This window comes from Orbicella faveolata, unplaced genomic scaffold, assembly GCF_042242905.1.
Source record: "Orbicella faveolata isolate gen_17 unplaced genomic scaffold, um_ofav_v1 contig_34, whole genome shotgun sequence".
NCBI lineage: Eukaryota > Metazoa > Cnidaria > Anthozoa > Scleractinia > Merulinidae > Orbicella > Orbicella faveolata.
This window is the reverse complement of record NW_028301563.1, coordinates 5,300,819-5,320,063: the sequence shown is the minus strand read 5'-3', so window position 1 is coordinate 5,320,063 and position 19,245 is coordinate 5,300,819. Positions and strand designations below refer to the sequence as shown.

The 19,245-nt window shown below is 39.5% G+C and overlaps 4 protein-coding genes across 4 annotated transcripts; 1 reads left to right on the top strand and 3 right to left on the bottom strand.

Annotated features, from left to right (window-relative positions):
- Nucleotides 1-483: 483 nt before the first annotated feature.
- Nucleotides 484-2,788, bottom strand: LOC110055710 (uncharacterized). The gene has a single exon (XM_020762106.2). It carries the CDS (start codon nt 2,311-2,313, stop codon nt 1,573-1,575), a length of 741 nt encoding a protein of 246 aa, XP_020617765.1. The 5' UTR covers nt 2,314-2,788; the 3' UTR covers nt 484-1,572.
- Nucleotides 2,789-7,593: 4,805 nt separating this feature from the next.
- On the bottom strand, nt 7,594-9,597 carry LOC110055712 (uncharacterized). Its single transcript, XM_020762108.2, has one exon. It carries the CDS (start codon nt 9,064-9,066, stop codon nt 7,825-7,827), a length of 1,242 nt encoding a protein of 413 aa, XP_020617767.1. The 5' UTR covers nt 9,067-9,597; the 3' UTR covers nt 7,594-7,824.
- Nucleotides 9,598-11,336: 1,739 nt separating this feature from the next.
- LOC110055708 (mitochondrial import inner membrane translocase subunit Tim29-like) lies at nt 11,337-12,004 on the bottom strand. Its single transcript, XM_020762104.2, has one exon. The coding sequence runs from the start codon at nt 12,002-12,004 to the stop codon at nt 11,411-11,413; it is 594 nt and encodes a 197-aa protein (XP_020617763.2). The 3' UTR covers nt 11,337-11,410.
- A 39-nt stretch (nt 12,005-12,043) lies between these two features.
- On the top strand, nt 12,044-18,421 carry LOC110055709 (translation machinery-associated protein 16-like). Its single transcript, XM_089271212.1, has 7 exons — nt 12,044-12,158; nt 12,338-12,444; nt 13,772-13,809; nt 14,685-14,772; nt 16,008-16,156; nt 17,495-17,537; nt 18,251-18,421. The coding sequence occupies exons 1-7, from the start codon at nt 12,156-12,158 to the stop codon at nt 18,399-18,401; spliced, it is 579 nt and encodes a 192-aa protein (XP_089127338.1). The 5' UTR covers nt 12,044-12,155; the 3' UTR covers nt 18,402-18,421.
- The last annotated feature ends 824 nt before the right edge of the window (nt 18,422-19,245 follow it).

The following is a 19,245-nucleotide window of genomic DNA, read 5'->3' as shown; positions in this document are numbered from 1 at the left end:
TCACAATGCTTTGAATTCCTTTTACATATGGTCTCTTAGCCTCATTGTCTAATGCCGCTGCACTGCATTCTGTAAAAGTATCCTTGTATTGAAACTTTGAACCCAAAAAATAATTTTTATAGTATTTGGGAATGTTTCTACAGTGAAGCTATACCAGAACATCGTAAATTGACATTTGTACGACTTCTGTCAGCTGCTGAAATGATGGTCTCGAAAGCAGATCAGCATTGAATAAAATTTACGTTCATGCAAAAAAGAGAAAGCTCTGAAAGATGGCGCGATAAACAGCTTTCTACAAAGTAATTAGAAGTTAAAGGTCTGCTACACAATTAAAAACACATGTACGTCGACAAAATCCATTATTATCACTGATTACGGCTTAGAACAAGAGAAAGGTAGCAGCTTTACAACACAGGTTTCGTTGTTTTGCGCGAAAACAGAGTTTGACCAGGCAGCTAAGCAGGCAACAGCACGGTCTTGAAGTCATCCAACCAAATCTTTAATATGGAATAATTTTTATAGTGGCATCAATTACGTGCAAGTTAGAACACTGATAACCTCTTACCACAATGACCTTGTTATCTACTCTGGATCGAGATTGCCCTTTTGGCGAATTTTTCAACTTCTTCGCATCGGTATTCACAATTTAACCACAGCTTAGAAGAAGCCACAAACTGCAAGCATTTCATTGGTGGCGATTCAGAACTTGCCGGTGGTCTTGTGAAGCTTTGTGATATCAAAGTTATTTCGACAATCTCCAGTTATTAGCATATTAGCAGACCTAGCCTGTGTTGCAGCCTGACGTGTCATAAAATCCCCGATATAGGACTATACCGGTGGTTTAGACTGTCTGCGACGCAGGCTATAGCAGACCTGGTAATTCTAATATTTCACCCTGTGCTATCCATTATTATGTAATTGCAGATTAAAAATCGTTAGCATTCGGGATATTTTGTTTCTTTTTTTTATTTATTCAGGGAGCCTAGTCGGATCAAGTGCAGACTTACTGGTGCCAAAGCCATTTTTCGTCTAAATTCCAGCCGAGAGTGAGATGAACTCGCATTAAAATTAAAACCATTTGAGCTTTCAACGGCACTGTCGTATTTTAACTATTTTCTTCATTCCCAGAGCCCACCAGAGTGAGTATTTATCGCACTATGGGACGCATAAGGCCTTACAAAGTGAATTACAAGACATTAAGTGTACCGTAAAATTTTTGTATTGAATATCGTTTCAAGATGAATTTAATTGCTCTTTACGCAAACGTCCCTTTCCATTTCTCATCGCTTTTAACTTGTGACAATTACCTGCCGCTTCTGCTACTATTAGCAGCTGTAGGTTATCTGTTTGCATCAGTAGGGTTAATGAGCCGTAGCCATTTTCGAAGCCATGGCGCGACTGACAATGTTTTCATTTCATACTCCACATAATACTTACACGAAGCTGTCCAAACAACAAAACACCTGTGGATGAAAAACATCCTTTGCTCCTTATCTAAACCTCTCGTCTTGGGATCCTCTGTTTTCTTAGTGTTGTTTGAACATGTGGTTATTTAGTGCATAAGTATGTTGACTATTTCTCTAACGGGATGACCATAATTCCACTCACAGTAAACACCTTTCCGTTTCTATAACTAGCCACAGTAAAATTGTCTTTATCTGCCTCCAGTAGCGCCTGACTAGCAACTTGTATTCCATGATCTCTAACCGCGCCAACGTAAACTACAGACACGATTTTACAGCGCTGTCTCGTCGCTTCTTTCATCGCCTCGACGCGCCGCTTCACAAGTTGGCACACGTTTTTGCCCAAGCGGTCACAAGCCTCGCGGTCGTACTCTGTGACATTCTCAAACTGTAGCTTCAGAGTTTCTTGAATAATGTCATGTATTGCAATGTTCTCCCTTTCAATAGGTCCAAGCACAGACGAGCATTTTCTTGAAGAAGAAGGGGAACTATCGAGGCTGTTCTGTGATCCAGTGGGTTTTAGCGAAGCCATCCATACGTCAGGATCTGGTGAAAGAGTTGTTGGTGAAGGTTGATTAAAGGCGGGTTGAGATGACCGCCTTACTTTTCCTCTTTCTTCTGAATTCGATTTCGAGTTGAAATGAAACGAAAATAATGACAATTTTCTTGTTCTTTTCCCTGGCTTGGGCGAGAATTTCGTGTCGGCTTTTTCTGGGAACGCCGTAAAAGACGAGTTTCCGTAAATGTTCGATGCACTGCTTGACCGAGACACTTCGTGACCAGAGGTGAAATGGAATGGATTTGAATTTTGCCGTTCCCTCGGAAACCACGATCCATTTGTTTCATCCATGACTAAGATTGATCGGCTGAGAAAACGCTGTAGAAATCTGCTAGGAATTACGTTTTACACTGTTTCGTAGACGTTTGACAGACGAAGAAGCTATCTTGGGACGTGAAGCCCTCTCTGTACTGGACGTGTATACTGAAAGACGTGGTCTTAATTTACAGATTTATCGCGGTTCAAATCGTCTCAATGTGCTTCCGGCAACAAAGTGTTGGACAATCACTGATCTTGAACCGATATCAACCAATCCTTCAATTCGCACGCATTGTGTAGCCAAAAGTAAACAAATGTTGCAAAAGGTGAAAAAGAAAAACTGTTAGCTTTGGATGATTAATACAGCCTGCATGCATAGATGACCTGCTGACATACAGGTGAGTGTTGCAGGGGGCGTGAAAAGATGTTCGAAACCGTCTACTCTTTCAGTGAATTCCAACTGAGAAATTTGTCCCAATTACATCATGTGTTTCAGCATGTATTTGCAACGCAACATTTCTACGGAATATAAATATCTATTCGTTCTGAGATAATCCTTCCGTCCGTGAAAATAAATAGGTTTTAATCCATCTTTGCAGACTGTCACGAGGTATTTTTTTGAGCGATATGCATTATCACAGATCCCAGCTGACAAATATTGCACATTTTAGTAAAGCATTAAAAATGCATATGTGCTTGTTATTTGCATACTCAATGGCTTGAGCAAACAATAGATTTTCTTGCCTCAGTCCAGTCGAGGTGAGAACTAAATGAGATGTTAAATGCTTGAAGTGGAATTAATCCTTTCAGAACAAAAGGGTCGATTTAAAGATGACTTATGAAAGCATTTTATTCATTGATATATAAAGCTTTCTGTGTGCTGCATAGCTGTAGTCAGGGCGTGCGATACTTCATAGTTTCCACAGCATGCATGCAGCGATTAAAACAATGTACAGCTTTCGGAGCATTTGATACGTTTGATATCACAGATGAAGGCAAAAATTTGCTTATTTATATTTTAGTGTGATATGTAGTTACCATGCACATAAGCTAAGACTAATTGAAGCATTAACGCTTCACTTCAGAGATTTATGTACATTAGAGACTCTCTTGTTTGTTAGCTTTGTTTTAACGAAATAAACAGGGCATAAAAGGGATGCAACCAGCCATGTTGCTTTTGTTTGTTTTTGTTTAAGACTTCAAATCAGAGAATTATCGGGAAACCTCAATCTTCAACAGTTTTTTAATTAGTTTAACTTCAATTCATATGGTATTGATTTTTCATCGTTGCATCTGGCAGTGGTTTAACAGAATTTGTACTTAACTAAATGAGTTTGAACGTAGAAATATTCTTAATGTCTTGCCCACCAAAGAAGCTAAGCAAAAACTCTGTAAGAGATCACTCGGCACGTGAAAATAGAAATACAGACTGAACCAGCCCGTCATCTAAGCCGCACTCATGAGTTCAAGATAACCAATTAAATGCGGGAAATTTTGAAATCGATCATGTTAGCCACAATTATATTATATATGTTGGACAGTCTGTAGAACAGCTCTTTTAAATTAATCTAGGCCACCTTGCTGTAACCGCGACGTCGTGGCAATTAATTAACTTTTTCCTATTTGATATAGTGACAAAATTGACATTTTGGTGAAAGCGAACTGAAAGTCAATACGAGTATCAAGTTTTGGATGTCAGTGATACTCTGGCATCCTAATTCGACATTGAAGAAGTAAATATAAAGTAATTTCGGGTTTGCAGATCCTATTAGTTTCAATAAAAATGCATTCCTCAGCGTATCACATCGTATTGAAATGTTTCAAAATTAATAGTAGAGAAGATAGGGAAAAACATTTTAAAAGAAAAATAAACGCTATAACATGACGTTTCGGCTTAAATCTGCATTTGATAATGGCGACAAGGTGACGCCGAAACTTCATGTTATACTATTGCGTTTATTTTTCTTTTAAATAAGTTTTGGGGGTAGTTTGTAAAGTTTCCCTGTTCCGCAACGGCCTTGTTTTGACTTGAAGTAAAAGTTTCCAAATAAGGGTAAAGATGGTTTATTTACAAGCGTACGCAAGAAATGTTCGCGCGCTTTCTACACAAGAATGCTTTGCCTGGTTCCGACACGCAAGACCCTCGCCCCTATCACGAGGGTGCCAGGGAGCCATGTAGAATTAAGAATTTACGATAATGGCAAATATTTATCAGTTTTGATTTTTAATTATTTGGGAATCAGTAATTATTAGGTTCGAGGGTATAAAGGACACAAGGTGCGTTGAGACGAAATTGTTTGTATTATTTCCCATACTAACTATTCGAGAACCTTTTTTTGTGTTCGACTAAAATTTGATGAAGCGTCCCCCCCCCCCCCACTCGCCCCCTCCACCCCTCACCCTCAAAAAATGTTGGTTAACTAAATAAGTAACTTAAATAATTCAATGATTTCTTTGAATTGTTGTCTTCAATTGACGCTGACTTCGGGCCGTGGACTATCACTGACTATGAACAAAGGTTGACTCACTTTGTGAGAAATATAATAGAAATTCTTCTCCAAATTTCGACCTTGGGTATCACGTTTTGTAAGGGACTGTGCAATAATTACCTGGAGGGGGGTTTGTAAAATTATAGGGGGGACATAGTAGAAAATGACAACAAGAGAGAGGGGGTTGGATGTAAAATTTGATACATTCAGTGGGGGCATTACTTTTTCATTCCTTTTTGCAAACTGGAAAAGTAGTGGAAGAGTTATTGGACTTCAAATATAAATACTAACATTAGAATGAAACTGACAAATTTATCAACTCTAAGGTGTTCTGATCTATGAACTGTTGTTTTCCTATTTGACATGCAGTAGGAAAGGAATGCCTCTGTTATATATGGAAGGAGACTTTTTTCAAGGGGGAGGGGTTAGCCTTAATATTACCATTATGTGAAGGGGGGTTGAAATTAATTTTTGCTTAATGAGAGGTGGGGTACGACTTAGTTTTGGGGCATATTTCACCCATTTCCCAGCCCCCCTCCCTCCAGGTAATTATCACACAGTCCCTAACGTCAGTACAGTTTGGCCTTACTCACTTCATTTTTTTTTTTTTCTAAAATAGGTTTTCCCAAAAACATGATTTGTACGGGTTCTAACTGGTTCAAACATCCTTGCTTGTTATAAAGCAATAAACATTCAGCAATTAATCACTTAATCAATTTTAATTTTTTTTAACTTTTCATTGGTATTTTAATTCAGTTGGAAACGACTCAGATTAATATATTGAATATCACGTGCCCTTTTTCGACCTCAGTTTTAGGAAAACGTAAAGATTGATGACTGTGTTGTTATTAGCCGTGAAATTCCAAATTCTTATTGGTTATCATCATGCATCATGAACACCATATTAAAATTGTATTTGTTTACCATTTATTTGGTAGTTTTGAATTTGGACAACGAGCCGGATGAAAATTATACCAACCCCTTTTTCATTAAATAAAAAAGGAAGTCTGCATACGAGCAAAGTGGCCCATCAAAACGGAGCTTATCCCGGTTTCGGTAGAATGTAGTTACTAGGAGTATTTCTACCAGTGGCGGATCTAGGGGAGGGGCCTGGGGGACCCGGCCCCCTCCCTTATTTTGGGTGAAAAAAAAAAGAAATGACTGAAGGAAGAAAAGCCGGCAGGGCAAGTAAATCAAAACCGGACCCCCCCTCTCCCCCCCCCCCCCCCCATCTTAGCTCAAAGTCTGGATCCGCCACTGTCTACTCCCCCCTGGATGGGATGCTAAAGAGAAAGAGAGGTGTATACGCCTGAAACTTCTTGTATGAAGGGAACCTCTGTTCATATTAAGAATATGTGAATAAAACAGCTCTGTAATCATAAGGTTTGAGATTTTGCTACGGCTTTCCGGACGCGAAAGCATTTCGGGACTTTCGAGAAACGGGCCCCAGGACTCGAACCCGGACCGCTCGTTCCGGAGTCGAGCACACTAACCATGAGGCCACCGCGCCATTCACAACTGAATCCCCTCTTTTTCGACCTTTCATCAAAACATGAAGATAGTTGTGATGTATTTGGCTTGGAAAAATGGGCGGCTTTTGGACAAAGAATTTTGATCGTACTAGGGGTGGTGATAATCACCCCTCCCCCACGAATCAATGACAAGCTCCTGCTAAAACCAAAGCACGTCATTTTTCCACCACTGAACTTTGCTTTAATTACGTAGAGAAAGCACTATGTTACGAACGACTCCAAACATTTGAAGAGCTTGTTCTGAGCGATTACATGCAGAGACTTTTTTCCAGTTCTTTGGATGTGAATGATTTCAAAGAACTGAGGTATCAGCTTTCAACAACTGCAAGAACGTTCTGGTGCTAAAAGCGTAACGACCCGTAGAGTCAAGTCTTTAAAACCCGTGTCACACCGCAGGGAACCAAAGCTAATTTCTAATTTCTGGCAATATTGTCTTAATTAGGTTTTAGTGAATCAAATATGTATATATGATTATTAATTTTCCCCTGTACATAGTTCTTATTCTTTTGTTAATATCTTTCGTGTTTGTAAAATTTTATATTCTGTGTATAGTAGGTCCACATCAGTCCTTCGGCTGCCAAATCCCCTCTACAACCTACTTATCAAATAAAGTTTACTTACTTATTTACTACTTACTAAGCTCGGAAAAGTGAACGTCCGTGTTTCCTGTTTAACTGATGTTACAGTCGAAATGTCCGGATTTGTATGGGAACTAAAGTGGTTTTAATCCTAAGCTTAACAGATAGGAACGAATGTTGAACAAAGTGAAGCTATCTCGCTTCAGGCGAGTGTTTTTTTTGTTTTTGGGAGGCTTTTAGGCCGATGTACAAACCATTTTGGTGAGTTTTAGTTCAGTCTACCGTTTGAAAGAAAATCAGAGGGACTAAACACCACCTAAATTGCCAGCAATCGACCTAGAAGCCCCACAAGAAACAAAGAACCACACATCTTAAGAGGGGTAGGTTTATTTTTGTTCAATATTTATTCATATTTCTTCAGGCCTAAGGCTGATCAAGAACAGTCAAGAGAATAGAACCGCGAGTTCCCATACAAATCCTTCTTTTTTGACTCTTGCGTATCACGGGCCAACTTAGGAACCCCATGCACATATGGTGATCGATTTTGATTTGATAACCTCGGTGTTTTAGAGAAACAAATGCTAATCACTAAGAAGATAATCGTATCAAAAATAAAAGCAGCCGAATAGAGCGATAAACTAATCCCGGCATAGTAAATATAACTCCGCAGTTATTCCGGAAAAAATATAACAAGATTTTTCAGAAAAGACATACTTCTCAACATGATAATTTTTAATCTGATTGCAAAGTGAAGTCTAAACAGCTATACCACGGTGACATTATCACTTGCAGAAACAGGCATCCTATACATAGCAAGCAACAATTTCCTTTTGGCGAATGAAAATAACATTGGGTTTTCAAGGCATTTCCGTTTACAAAAATATGGTTAAGAAGATTAGTTAGTCACGAGAAAAGGTCATATTCACAATGTCATTCGGCTCCGCTTTAGTACAAAGCGTTTGTTACAACGGACGCGAACCCGAACAAGGAATCATTTCTATAACTCGCAGCTGCGAAATTATCTCTGTCATTTTCCCAGACAGTCTGAACTGTAGCAAACATTCCTTCGTCCCTTACAGAGCCAATATATGCCTGACACACAACTTTACATTGGACTTTTTCAGTTTCCTTCATTGACGCCACAAGAGTTTTCAAAATTTTGCAGATGCTTTTACAAACACGATCACACGTCTCGCGCTTATACTCAGTCATGGCCAACATGTGCGCTCGTAACACTTGCTTGATCAGGTCATGTATTTTAACATCGTCTTCCTTAAAGAACGCTTGTTCCGGTACTGGCTTTGTTTGTGATTCTTTACCACTTACAGTCGAGGTTTCTTCCTTTCCTTTCTTCTCTTCGTTTTCAATGGTAGTTGTTATTTGTTGGTTTGGTGGAAGTTGCGGGTCAGTGTTTCTTCTCTTCCGTTCTTTTTCGTTTGAATGCTGCGAAGGTTTAAACATTGTCTGCAGTGATAATTTTCGCGTCTTCTTAGTTTCCTTGGGCTCGCTAGTAGCTTCTTGCTTGTTGGTTCCTGTTGATTGGTTTCCAGTGAAAATTCCATGCAAAGATAACGGTGAAATTCTTTTGGTGATACTAAGTTTCCTTCTTCTCTCTGACGGCGGAGGAGGCTTCGGTTCATCGTTTTCCTCACTAGCCCCATTTCCACTAAAACTTGGCGCGTTAAATGTAAGAAAATCAGAAATGATTTTCTTAGATTTCTTTATCGCTGTCTTTCGGCCATCTTCTTCATCGGCATCGTTCGTTTTTTCGGAATTCCGCGGCGTCGATCCGGCATTGAACGAAGACGCCCTCGCTGTCTTTCGGTTTCCTGTCGGAGTGTTGGTTAATTCACTCTCATCAACAGTTTCCAGAGTAACCATGGAACTACAAGCTGAAATTTCGGAAACGGTATCGTCATTATCGTCGGTGAAGACGTTGCCGGATTTCATGTTTTTCATTAACATATCTCGCAAAGAACTGTCCAGCTCAGGAGAATCAACACTGGGTAGATTCCTTAAGTCTAGTACAAGCGGCTTCGACTCAAATCCAGGACCAGAAGCGAAAGCTAACGCTGGAGATGCATGCACATTGTTGTTAGTTGCATGAAAAACACTTGTTTCGTTGCTGTAATATGGAGAAATTTTCATTACTGGTACTTTAACAGTGATCTGGCGTTGCAAGCTCATCTTCAGTCGAGTTTATCTCGAAACAACAGTGACTAATTAGCCTGGGCGGCTATATCATGTTCCCCACCGAAAGAACGTGCATCAATGTAGACGTGTTGTCAGCAGATGAACCTTGTGGAAGGTTAAGTGAATAGAAGAAAATGTAAACTTATTCATGACATGCCGTTCTCGCACCTATGATCACAGTGTGAGATCAGCCAAAGATATAACATTGAATACAGGCTTAACAGTTGAAACTGAAATAACACGAAAAGTTCGAACCTTTTAAGCTCGCATCTTGCGAAAGTCAGGATCACTTTTCAAAATGTCAAGTATTGCTTTCTCTGTGACGATTTTTCGAAACTGCGCATATTTTTTTCCTTTTTAACGGTTCTCAATAGACTTTCAAACTGTTTTAGGAATTACCCCAGGGCAACAATTTACTAGCGCTATGTCACTGACAACAGGACAATGGATGGGCAGCCATGTCAATTGATTTTTCATTATCTTATCTCGTCAAGCCAATATGTGTTGTCACATCTGATATTTCATTTTAAAATCTGGATCTGAAATCTCTGTCTTTAGGTCTACGAGGACGTAAGAAATTTATCAGTGCAATTCGAAACTGGCCTTAAAATCGAATAATGGTGCTAATTTTTGAACAAAACGTTTATGGTGTTTACAAAACGCCTGGAGCAAATTCAGTGGATGTTTCAAGGTTAAAAGCGACAGGGGTTTAGCGGCATTTTAATGATATTTGTTTGATCCCGGGCCATATATGGGTCTGTAGTTCGCCATTACGTTTCCGTTCACCAACAGCAGTCAGTTTTAATCAGTCTTGATTATCTGCTAAAATGGTGCCAAAAGATCGAAAACCCCTTTCTTGAAATTCACTCAACCCTTAAATTCAAGAAACGGCACAAAGGTTCTCTTTTGTACCCCACAAAACGTTTTCAATACCCTTCATATTTTGAAAGATTGTTTGTGATAGTATGCAAAGACTTTCTGTTACGATAGATTGTCAGCCACAAGGCGTATCTAGAAACATGTATTATCTAAGTAGGCGTGCTGTTTGCTCGTCTTCCGGTTCACGCTGATTGGGAGATCATATTTAATAAGTTTCACGGTGACCCTAGATATCCACCTCACAGAACAGGAAAACCACTGAAATTCGAAATTTAATTATTTTATCTTTGTGAAGTTAGATTCATAAAAAGTGGTTAATTACTTTAGCATATGAGAACTAGGCCAGACCGCCAGTTGTAAATCTAAGGTAACAGATAAAAAGGCAGCAAGAAATCGAGACCAATTTTCACGCTTCTTCGCGCTGTCTCGTTCTTTGTTGAGTATGTTTAAACATTTCCGGAGGGGAAAAAAACAAAAACAAAAACAAAAAAACACACATACAACCGCAAGCCCCCGCGCTCGGGCATGAGAGGTTAACTGGTGCTGTTTTGAGGGCTGGGGGGTGGAAGAGTGGGAACAGGTAGCGTGCAACTCAGTTGTGAGCGTGTTTAAAACACGAAATGGCGAGATGACGGAATGGGATACGGTTAACCCATTCTTACTAACTGAGAGCAAATCACTTTCAAGTCAGTGATATTTAGGTTAAGCTGAGCATGATTTAGGCTTACCTGGAGCACTATTTAGGATAACCGTGGTGACATTTCATCATTTCATCTTTTAAACATGCCCTTCAGTTGTCGATACTGTTTCCACCGTGGTCACATGACCATAACTGTCATTACTAGAAGGGGCAATGCCAACACAGTACATAACAATGTTTACAGCAAATCAACATTTATCCCTCAAACTCATTTTCAGCCTATGCTTTTACTGGTCAGAAGCTACGGTAGGCAACAAACACACAGCTTCGTTAGGAGGGGCATGCCCCAGCTATCTCCCCTCTTGTAGCCCAAGTATCAAGCTTTTTTACTGTGGGGGGGGGGGGGGGGGACAAATAGGAAGCTTTTTTCTTTCCATCTCCTCTCCCCCCTGCCACCTTCTAGCCCCCAGGGAGGGAGGGGAGGGTGGACTCCCATATACAAAGGCTTATTGCAAATTTTGAAAAGGACCCCTACAGGAGCCCATCACTGACGACTAAGAGGTACCAAGATACTGGTTTGTGGGTATGACAAATATTTTTTTCATCCCCAAGAGGTACCAATTAAACTAAAACAACATTAACTGACACTAACTTCTTTCAGCTCAATACCCTAAAAGGTACCGCCTGCAATAATAACAATAGCCTGCAAGTGAGTAGGGTGATTTCAATTTTGAGACTGCCTCAATTCAATTACAATTTTTATTCAAGGAGCTTCTGTCTTGGAAAATCAAAGTCAGGCACTAGTTAATTGTTTCCCATTTACTGTGTGTCCGGTGGATAGTCAGCCAGCTCAGCTTCATTGACGTCATAGTCTATCATGGCCTTCTCCAGGAAGTACCAGTGTCCCAGAATTCCAACGTCAATCACCCGCTGCGGGAAAGACTGCCACCTAGGCTGCACGTATTCACAGTGTTTCTCGTACAAATCACAACTGGGTCCAAACTCGGAAACCCACACAAGTGTCAAGATTCCAAAACTTTGAATCCTTATTCGTTCCTGATTACGATATTTCAATAGTTTCTGCACGTAATTGTCCGACGAGGGATTCCTTATCAGATGGCTCAACTGTTGCAGTTCATTAGAGCATTCCAAAACAGCGTCTTCGTACGAGTTTGCGTCAGAATTTTCGTGGTAAAGGTAGTACAGTCCAAGAAGCACACCTAATGTTGTCGCTGAACGTAGTGGCTTCCCTTTTGCATACAGATAAGAATCCTTAAACACAGCCTTGTAATCGACGAACACATTGTAAGCTGACCTCCCAAGTTTTCTCTGCTTCAGGTTTTCAAACTGAGGAAGAAACATGTTATTTATCCGGTTTACATTTCTAAACGCACTCCTCAACCGGGCCGCCATTTTGTTTTGTTCCGGGTAGTACGCATAATCACCAACTAGACATCAGCTGACCATTAGCAGGCTCACAAAGATTCTCACGTGGAAAGATTGCTCAACAAACAACAAGTACAATCAATGTTTTTTCGTTGTTTACGTTCTTTCCAAGCTAAAAATGGTACGTATTTGCATCTTAACCTTGTTGGAATTTAAGAATCATTTGACTTCAATAGCGTGATTGTGTTTGATTGAATACGGATACGGTTTTCGAGTACAGCTGACATACATGCAGCTAACCTCATGTTTTCCAGAGAAACTCCAGTAATGTAGTCTCATATTCAATGTTCTTCTTGGCAGCCAAAAGAAGGAAAGTCAAAAGTACATTGCAAGAAAGTTGTACACCCTAATTCTAGAAAAGCTACAAAGTTGGCAAGACGAGCACACAGGGATGAAAAACTACAACGGTGAGGACATGGTTCAGTTTGTGCATTTTGATTTATTTCTTACTATTGAAGGACAAATGTATAGATGATGCCGTTATTTATTTTTTGTTTCCTTACCTACACGTATGTGAAACAAGAAGATTCCATGTTGCTCTGCATCTGTGCAGTAAATTAGAGAGATCACGGATGACTTATAGAAAAAAAAAAAAAAAAAAACAAGACTAACACCCTCATGTGCATCTGTCCTCCAGTAGATCAGAAGTAAGAACCAATCAAAATGTGGGAATAATTTGACTTATAAAATTTATATAATTCACAAATGAAGAAGCCTAAGCTGTGTATTACACTGTGATAAAACACTACGGGCATTTGAGAACACGAGGGAAATGTAGAAAACACAAGCTGCAGGTACGTGTTTTCTACATTTCTCGAGTGTTCTCAGATGTCCGGAGTGTTTTATCACGGTGTAATACACAGCTTAGGCTCCTTCATTTGCTTTATGATATAGAGGTGATGTGGCGAAAAACAATAAAGCATGCTTTTTCTATGTTTTATACTCTGATAAAACATGGGTTTTTGACCAATCAGAGTGTGCGCAGGGTCCTATCTACAGTATATTACAATTCACCATAAAAGTCTGCATACGAGCCAAGTAGCCCATCAGGCCAGATCTTATCCCAACTTCTGTGGCATGAAGTGACTGGGAGTGTTTCTTCTCCCACATGGATGGGATACTAGTCCATTGCAGGGTTATCCCCAGTATTTAATTCGCCGGTATCCATTTGTACACCTGGGTGGAGAGAGGCACTGTGAGAGTAACATGTCTTGCCCAAGAACACAACACAGTGACCCTGGCCAGGGCTGGAACCTGGACCACTCGATCTGGAGACAAGTGCACTAACCATGAGGCCACCGCACCTCCACCATTTTTCACCATGATAGTGACTTATTAGTAGAAGTCAAGGTTATAAGTTATTTAACCAGAAATACCTGTTTGCCTTGAGGAAAAACTGTCTTCACTTTACAAATCCAAATGTCTTGAACACTTCATATCATTTAAGCTTATATTAACCAATCAGATGATAGCCGTAATTCCTATTATTGCAAATTTACTGTTAACAGGGAGTTTATTTTTGGTGAGACTATCTAGAACACTTGAAAGTTCTGTCTATCTCACACAGTTCTCCACCACAGCCTTAATTTGTATTTTTTCTCATTCACTGCCTCCTTTGGTGAAACCAGCTGTTGCTAATTGGTTTTGCCACCTCTCCTTTTTCTATAAGCTTTTACTCCTCTAAGGTGTTTTTTTAAAACTTTTATGTTTTAATTGTATTTCATTTATTTGTAGGAAGAAGACTGAGAGAAACTATCTTCTTCAGATTAAAGGTATTTGTCTCAAATATTAATTAAAGGTTTTTAGCCTGAAGTGTAAATGTCCTTACTAATAAACTTGTACATTCACAAATTGGTGTTCGGTTGACAGGCAGGAAAATAACGCATCTCTTTGCTGTCCTTGACAGCCACCTCAGCGTTACATGCCTTGTAGGCTACAATCATCTCATATCCAACAAGTTTATGTGGATTGATATTGTTTAAATTGTTCAGTTCCAGAAAATATCCATTCTCCCCCACAGAAGGGATTGGAATTTCCTGGGGGGTTCTGGAAGACCAAAAAATTTAAAGAAATGGATGAAGCTCAATCGGAATTTCCAGAGGGGTGGGGGGGACTTAGAAAAATTCCCTTCCATGGGGGAGGTATGGATATTTTCTGGACCTACACATTATTGAAAACACCCCCAAAATATAGAAAACTAAAACAAAAATAAAAAAAATAAAAACACCCCCAAAAATTATGGGTACACTTACCATATTAGTTTTGTAAACAGGGTATAAATAAACAATGATGTAGTCTTTAATTTTGACGCAAAAATATGCTTGGATATTTGTGCATTGACATTATGTTTGCTTCTCAACACAGATTCTGTTTTGAAAAGCAAGTTTTAGCTGGGGCATATTCAGTCACTTGATGCACTTAGACCAATCGTGCACAAGCAAAAATAATAATTTGGTGGCTTATTATTGTTCATATTCCATGATGGCTAAGCCAACAAAAATTATTGAGTTTCACTATCCAATGATCCAGCTTTTAATAATAGTTATTTTCCTCTTTTCAAAAACTGATTGATGGTTTAAACTGAAGGGTATTGTAAGTAGACTATTTATTCTAGTTAGGCAATCTTTTGTTTTGTTTTGTTTTGCAGTTGGTGAAAAGTTTAGATGGTTTTTTGAGAATGTAGATGAAGAAAAGACACAATACACCAGTTCTGAAGTGTGTACACTTATTGAGAGGTACGTGTTGTCTTGCATATGAAAGAAGACCTTTTTTACCTGGAACTTTGTTGTTAATACAATAACTGGACCTTGTGTTTTACAATAGACCAATTTCGATATATTAAAATTCAGCCTAAAACAATAGACCTCAGTACGAGGCTCTGGGGAATAAATAAAGAGTTTGTTGGGTTTATTCCCCAGAGCCTCGTTCTGAGGTCTGTTGTGTTTGGCTGAATTTTAATATATCGAAATTGGTCTATTGAGAGAGTAATCATGCTTGTAATTTCACTCTCTTACCCAGTTGTTCCATCTCTGAATTCATTCTGTTCAGTCAAGTTTGGCTATAGCTATTAATATGTCATTACAGTGCATGGCAAATTATGTAGCCTTGTTCCTATACATGTTAGTTAATGCATTTCACATCAGAATCACTGATAAATTTAGGGTAAAGCTATAATTAACATCGTAGAGGAACTGCTTCAAGGTGAGGCCACTTTCTTTCAGTTCTCTCTCCACTCTCCTTTATCCTTTGCTAGGTCAAGCTAGCAGTTTCTCATTTATAGTTTCTTTTTTTGTTCATCTAAATACAGCTCTCATGGTTAGTGTGCTTGACTGGATTGAGCGGTCTGGATTTGAACCCTGGGGCTCGTTTCTCGAAAGCCCTGGAAACTTTTTGGGCCCATAAAGCCATTTTTAGTCCATCTGTATCTAAAAAACGGAGAAGTGTATATGCCTGAAACTTCTTGTATGAAGGGAACTTCTCTTCATATTAAGAATATGTGAATAAAACAGCTCTGTAATCGTAAGGTTCGAGATTTTGCTATGGCTTTACGGGCCTGAAAAGTTTCCAGGGCTTTCGAGAAATGGGCCCCTGCCCAGGGACATCATGTTGTGTTCTTGGGCAAGACACTTAACTCTCACAGTGCCTCTCTCAACCCAGGTGTATGAATGGGTACTGGTGAATTTAATGCTGGGGGTAACCCTGCGATGGATTTGCATCCTATCCAGGGCATTATGGGCCACATGGCTATTATGCAGACTTTATCTTTTTGACTTTTTGAATACAGTTCTTGGCAACAAGTCATTTTCCATTGATATGGCACCCCCAACAACGTGTACTAAGGGATCACTGATGCTGTTTTTAAAATAGCAAGAAAGTCAAAAAACAACAACAGTTTAGTTAAATGCACCTGAAATAACATAGCTGGTTTCCAGAGCTTTAATTAGGATTCATTTTGTTCTCTCTTTGTTAGCTATTTACATCGATTTGATCAGGAGCTTCAACAAATCAATGAACAAAACAGTATTAAAGGACGACAAGGCAGAGCTCATGCGTCAAGAGAAGACACGATAAAAAATGTTATTGAACGAGAAAGAGAGCTTTATAACACCTGTGGAATAGGTAAGCTTTACCTGTACCAGCTACATCTAGTAATGGACTTCCTCTAACATCAGTTATGTAACTTGAGAAACACTTTCTCTCTTCACTTGTCTGCGTGACTGTGGTTCTGACAATTCGTGCAGTCACAAGATCCGTGAAAACCAAAATCACAAGGATGACTAATTAAAATGTCCATATTACATGTAACAAGGTGACAAGGTGTCAATTAAAAAAAATCTCTACATGTAAATTCCAATTCAACCAGGATGGAGGACGTGCATGAAAACCAGCTAAGGCTGATGTGGCTTGCTCTCTAGGCTCGATGACCAGCCGCTGTTCGGGAAAGGAGCCTGCGTTCCTCCCCCGAACTCTTCTCGGGGAGGAACGTAGACCTGACTCGAGAAAGCGGCGGAAATCGAGCCTACTTCCTCTCTAAATATTGTAATTTAAGGAAAAGAAATGGATCTGGGATTCTTACCACTGATTTTCCAAGACTCAAACAGTGCATTCTGTGATCTGTTGAACAGCCATAGTTTCACAGACCACTAAGATGGACCACTTCTAAATTTGTCTTTTTATTCATGGTAATGATGATGATGATGATCTATTTTTTATTTGTTTTTGTTTTTGTTTTTGTTTTTGTTTTTACGCTTTGAAATGTAAGTAGGGAGGGAAACGTTTCAAGAAAGAAAACGTTTTGTTATATGGCAAGATAGTCTTGAGGTCAATCCGGGCGTTCTGATCGTTTCTTCCTAGGCCCGGATTTTGCCATAAGTAGTGTATTTTTTGCTTTCAAAAACCAGAAACGTCAAGACCCGAGTGCCATGTAATAACCCACTACTAACTCACTAACCTAGCTTGCTCAAGCTGCACATTTTACGATAACTGCAGGAATTCTCGCGAGCTCATTGGCTAATTTTCATTGTCAATAAGCGGACAGACAAATGAATGTATAATTTATGCGATGCATCAACGAGCGAGAGCGGACAATTTGGCAATCTGTAAAAAACAAATCGACGTCAGTTTTTCATGCGTCTGTCCTGTTATTGACGATGAAACTCGCCATAACATTGTCAAAGTAGTTTGCGGATCCACAGCTATTTTGACAATGTTCTGACGAAATTCATGATCAATAACAGGACAGACGCATGAAAAACTGATGTCAATTTGTCAAGTGGAATATTGGCTCATGGTAATTTTTGTACCGGGTGGACGAGGGTAGCAAGGCCCGTACTGACCTGACGTTGGGGCAATATCCCTCATTACAGTCCTCACGCTCGGCTAGTGAGGGGTTAGTCGTTTTGTGTAACGTATGAAAAGGTTCAGGTTTTTGACAATTTTGATCTTTTTTCATCACAGAACTTCCAGACCTCACATCGGCAAAAACATTAACTCAATTTAGGTAAGAACAGGAGCTCACATGAAGTGGTTTTCTATTGAAATAATCAAACGAAGTTACTCTGACTAATCACAGCAACCGTTCAACCCTGGTTTGGCGGGATGCGGAATGAGAGTAAAAATTGAGGAGGGATGCGGGAAGATAGAAATTTTAATGGTGGGATGCGGGATAAACATACTTTAGCGGGAGTGGGATTTGCTTATTTTGACTTGCGGGACGCTTAAAATGAATTGACGCTGGGATGCGGAATGAAAAACAGAAAATGGCATGTTACGCGGAGAACTGCGACTCTAACAAAATCCAGACGGGATCGGCATAAACATTCTAAGTGGGGCGGGTTGGCGGGATTGAGCCAAAAATAGTGGCGAGATACGGGATTGAAGAAGCCTAAGTCGGAACCTCAAATGCAGCTAACCAATCAGAAAATAATGAAGAAACTTGCAACTAGCTGGCGAAAAGCGCGGACATTAGTCGACGCATGGTTTCTGTTAGTTTTACCCCTGATTGGTTGGGAGAAAGAGCTTGTTTAATCTGATTGGCTGGAACGTGATGAATGACACTCTTGACTGCTTTAAAGTGATTCTAGAGATGCTAGCGACAACTCAGTGTTAAAACTTGCCGAGTAGTAATCTAGAAATGGAAGAAGTTACATCAAAATGGGATCAAATAATTTATGATGGTGTATTGATTGAGTGGTCTTGTCTTGTTTTTGTTAGGGACTGGAATTGTGATGTTGCCAGCCTCAAGCTTATGAAAATGAGAAAATTCAAATCATCTACTCTTGAAAAGAAACAAGAAACAAATGTTACATGTAATGTGGATAATGAAACAATCAGAAAACCTGAAGACGAAAGCATAAAGACTTAAATAAAATATCTTGTACTTGACTTTGCACGTCCAGATGAAACGAGTTAGGGATTACACTATAACTCTCGCACACTTCGTCCTGTGATATTTTTACTGTTTATAAGAATCTTCCCGTGGCGCTAGCTTGCAACTGTCTTTGTTATCGTTGAAATATTTTCACTCTAGCAAGACCAGCTAGAACTTCCATGTTCCTGGTTTTATCGACGACCACTGAGACTTGCATTCATAAACTGAAAAAATTGGGCAAACATAAATGGTTTCGACTTAATTCTTTTTTCGTGAACTGCACGTTTCGCAAATGATATCGATGGGAACTGACCTGGCGAATACCATCACGGACGAAACCCCCCTCACCATCGCAAAAGTTGACTTTTTAGGTGTCCCCAATTAGCTAATCTATAGCTAAATACACTGACACGTTAATATTCTTTCATTCATTTATTTAAGTGTATTTTGCATTAAAAACAATTGTTCCTGTCCTAGAAATCACCAAGTTTTCGAGCGGCCAAGACTCACTTCCATTGAAATTTCAAGTAATGCGTAAGATTCCTCGGCTGATTATCGAATTTTTAAATTTTTTGAAGTTTGGCACGGCTTGAAAAAATTTTGGTAGGACGAAAAACACCGTACGCACGTTATTTGTTGGACGGAACTGATGACAAATACTTTTGCAAAATAAACAATTCGCCTGGTGCGTACGGCCCTAATATTCTCTAAATATTTCTGGTTTTCACGTTTTTCTGAGTTTCACAGTGATAATACAATATTTTTTGATAACGCAACCAAAGTGTACAGCATTACGATTTGAATGCAAATTTCACACCTCTAAAAGTCACGAAATCGC

Excerpts from the sequence above, each read along its gene's own strand:
- LOC110055710 (XM_020762106.2), bottom strand. The coding sequence starts at position 2,313 with ATGGATGAAACAAATGGATCGTGGTTTCCGAGGGAACGGCAAAATTCA.
- LOC110055712 (XM_020762108.2), bottom strand. The coding sequence starts at position 9,066 with ATGAGCTTGCAACGCCAGATCACTGTTAAAGTACCAGTAATGAAAATT.
- LOC110055708 (XM_020762104.2), bottom strand. The coding sequence starts at position 12,004 with ATGGCGGCCCGGTTGAGGAGTGCGTTTAGAAATGTAAACCGGATAAAT.
- LOC110055709 (XM_089271212.1), top strand. Across the intron at positions 14,773-16,007 it reads GTGTGTACACTTATTGAGAG|CTATTTACATCGATTTGATC; the intron begins GTACGTGTTGTC and ends TCTCTTTGTTAG. Across the intron at positions 16,157-17,494 it reads TTATAACACCTGTGGAATAG|AACTTCCAGACCTCACATCG; the intron begins GTAAGCTTTACC and ends TTTTCATCACAG.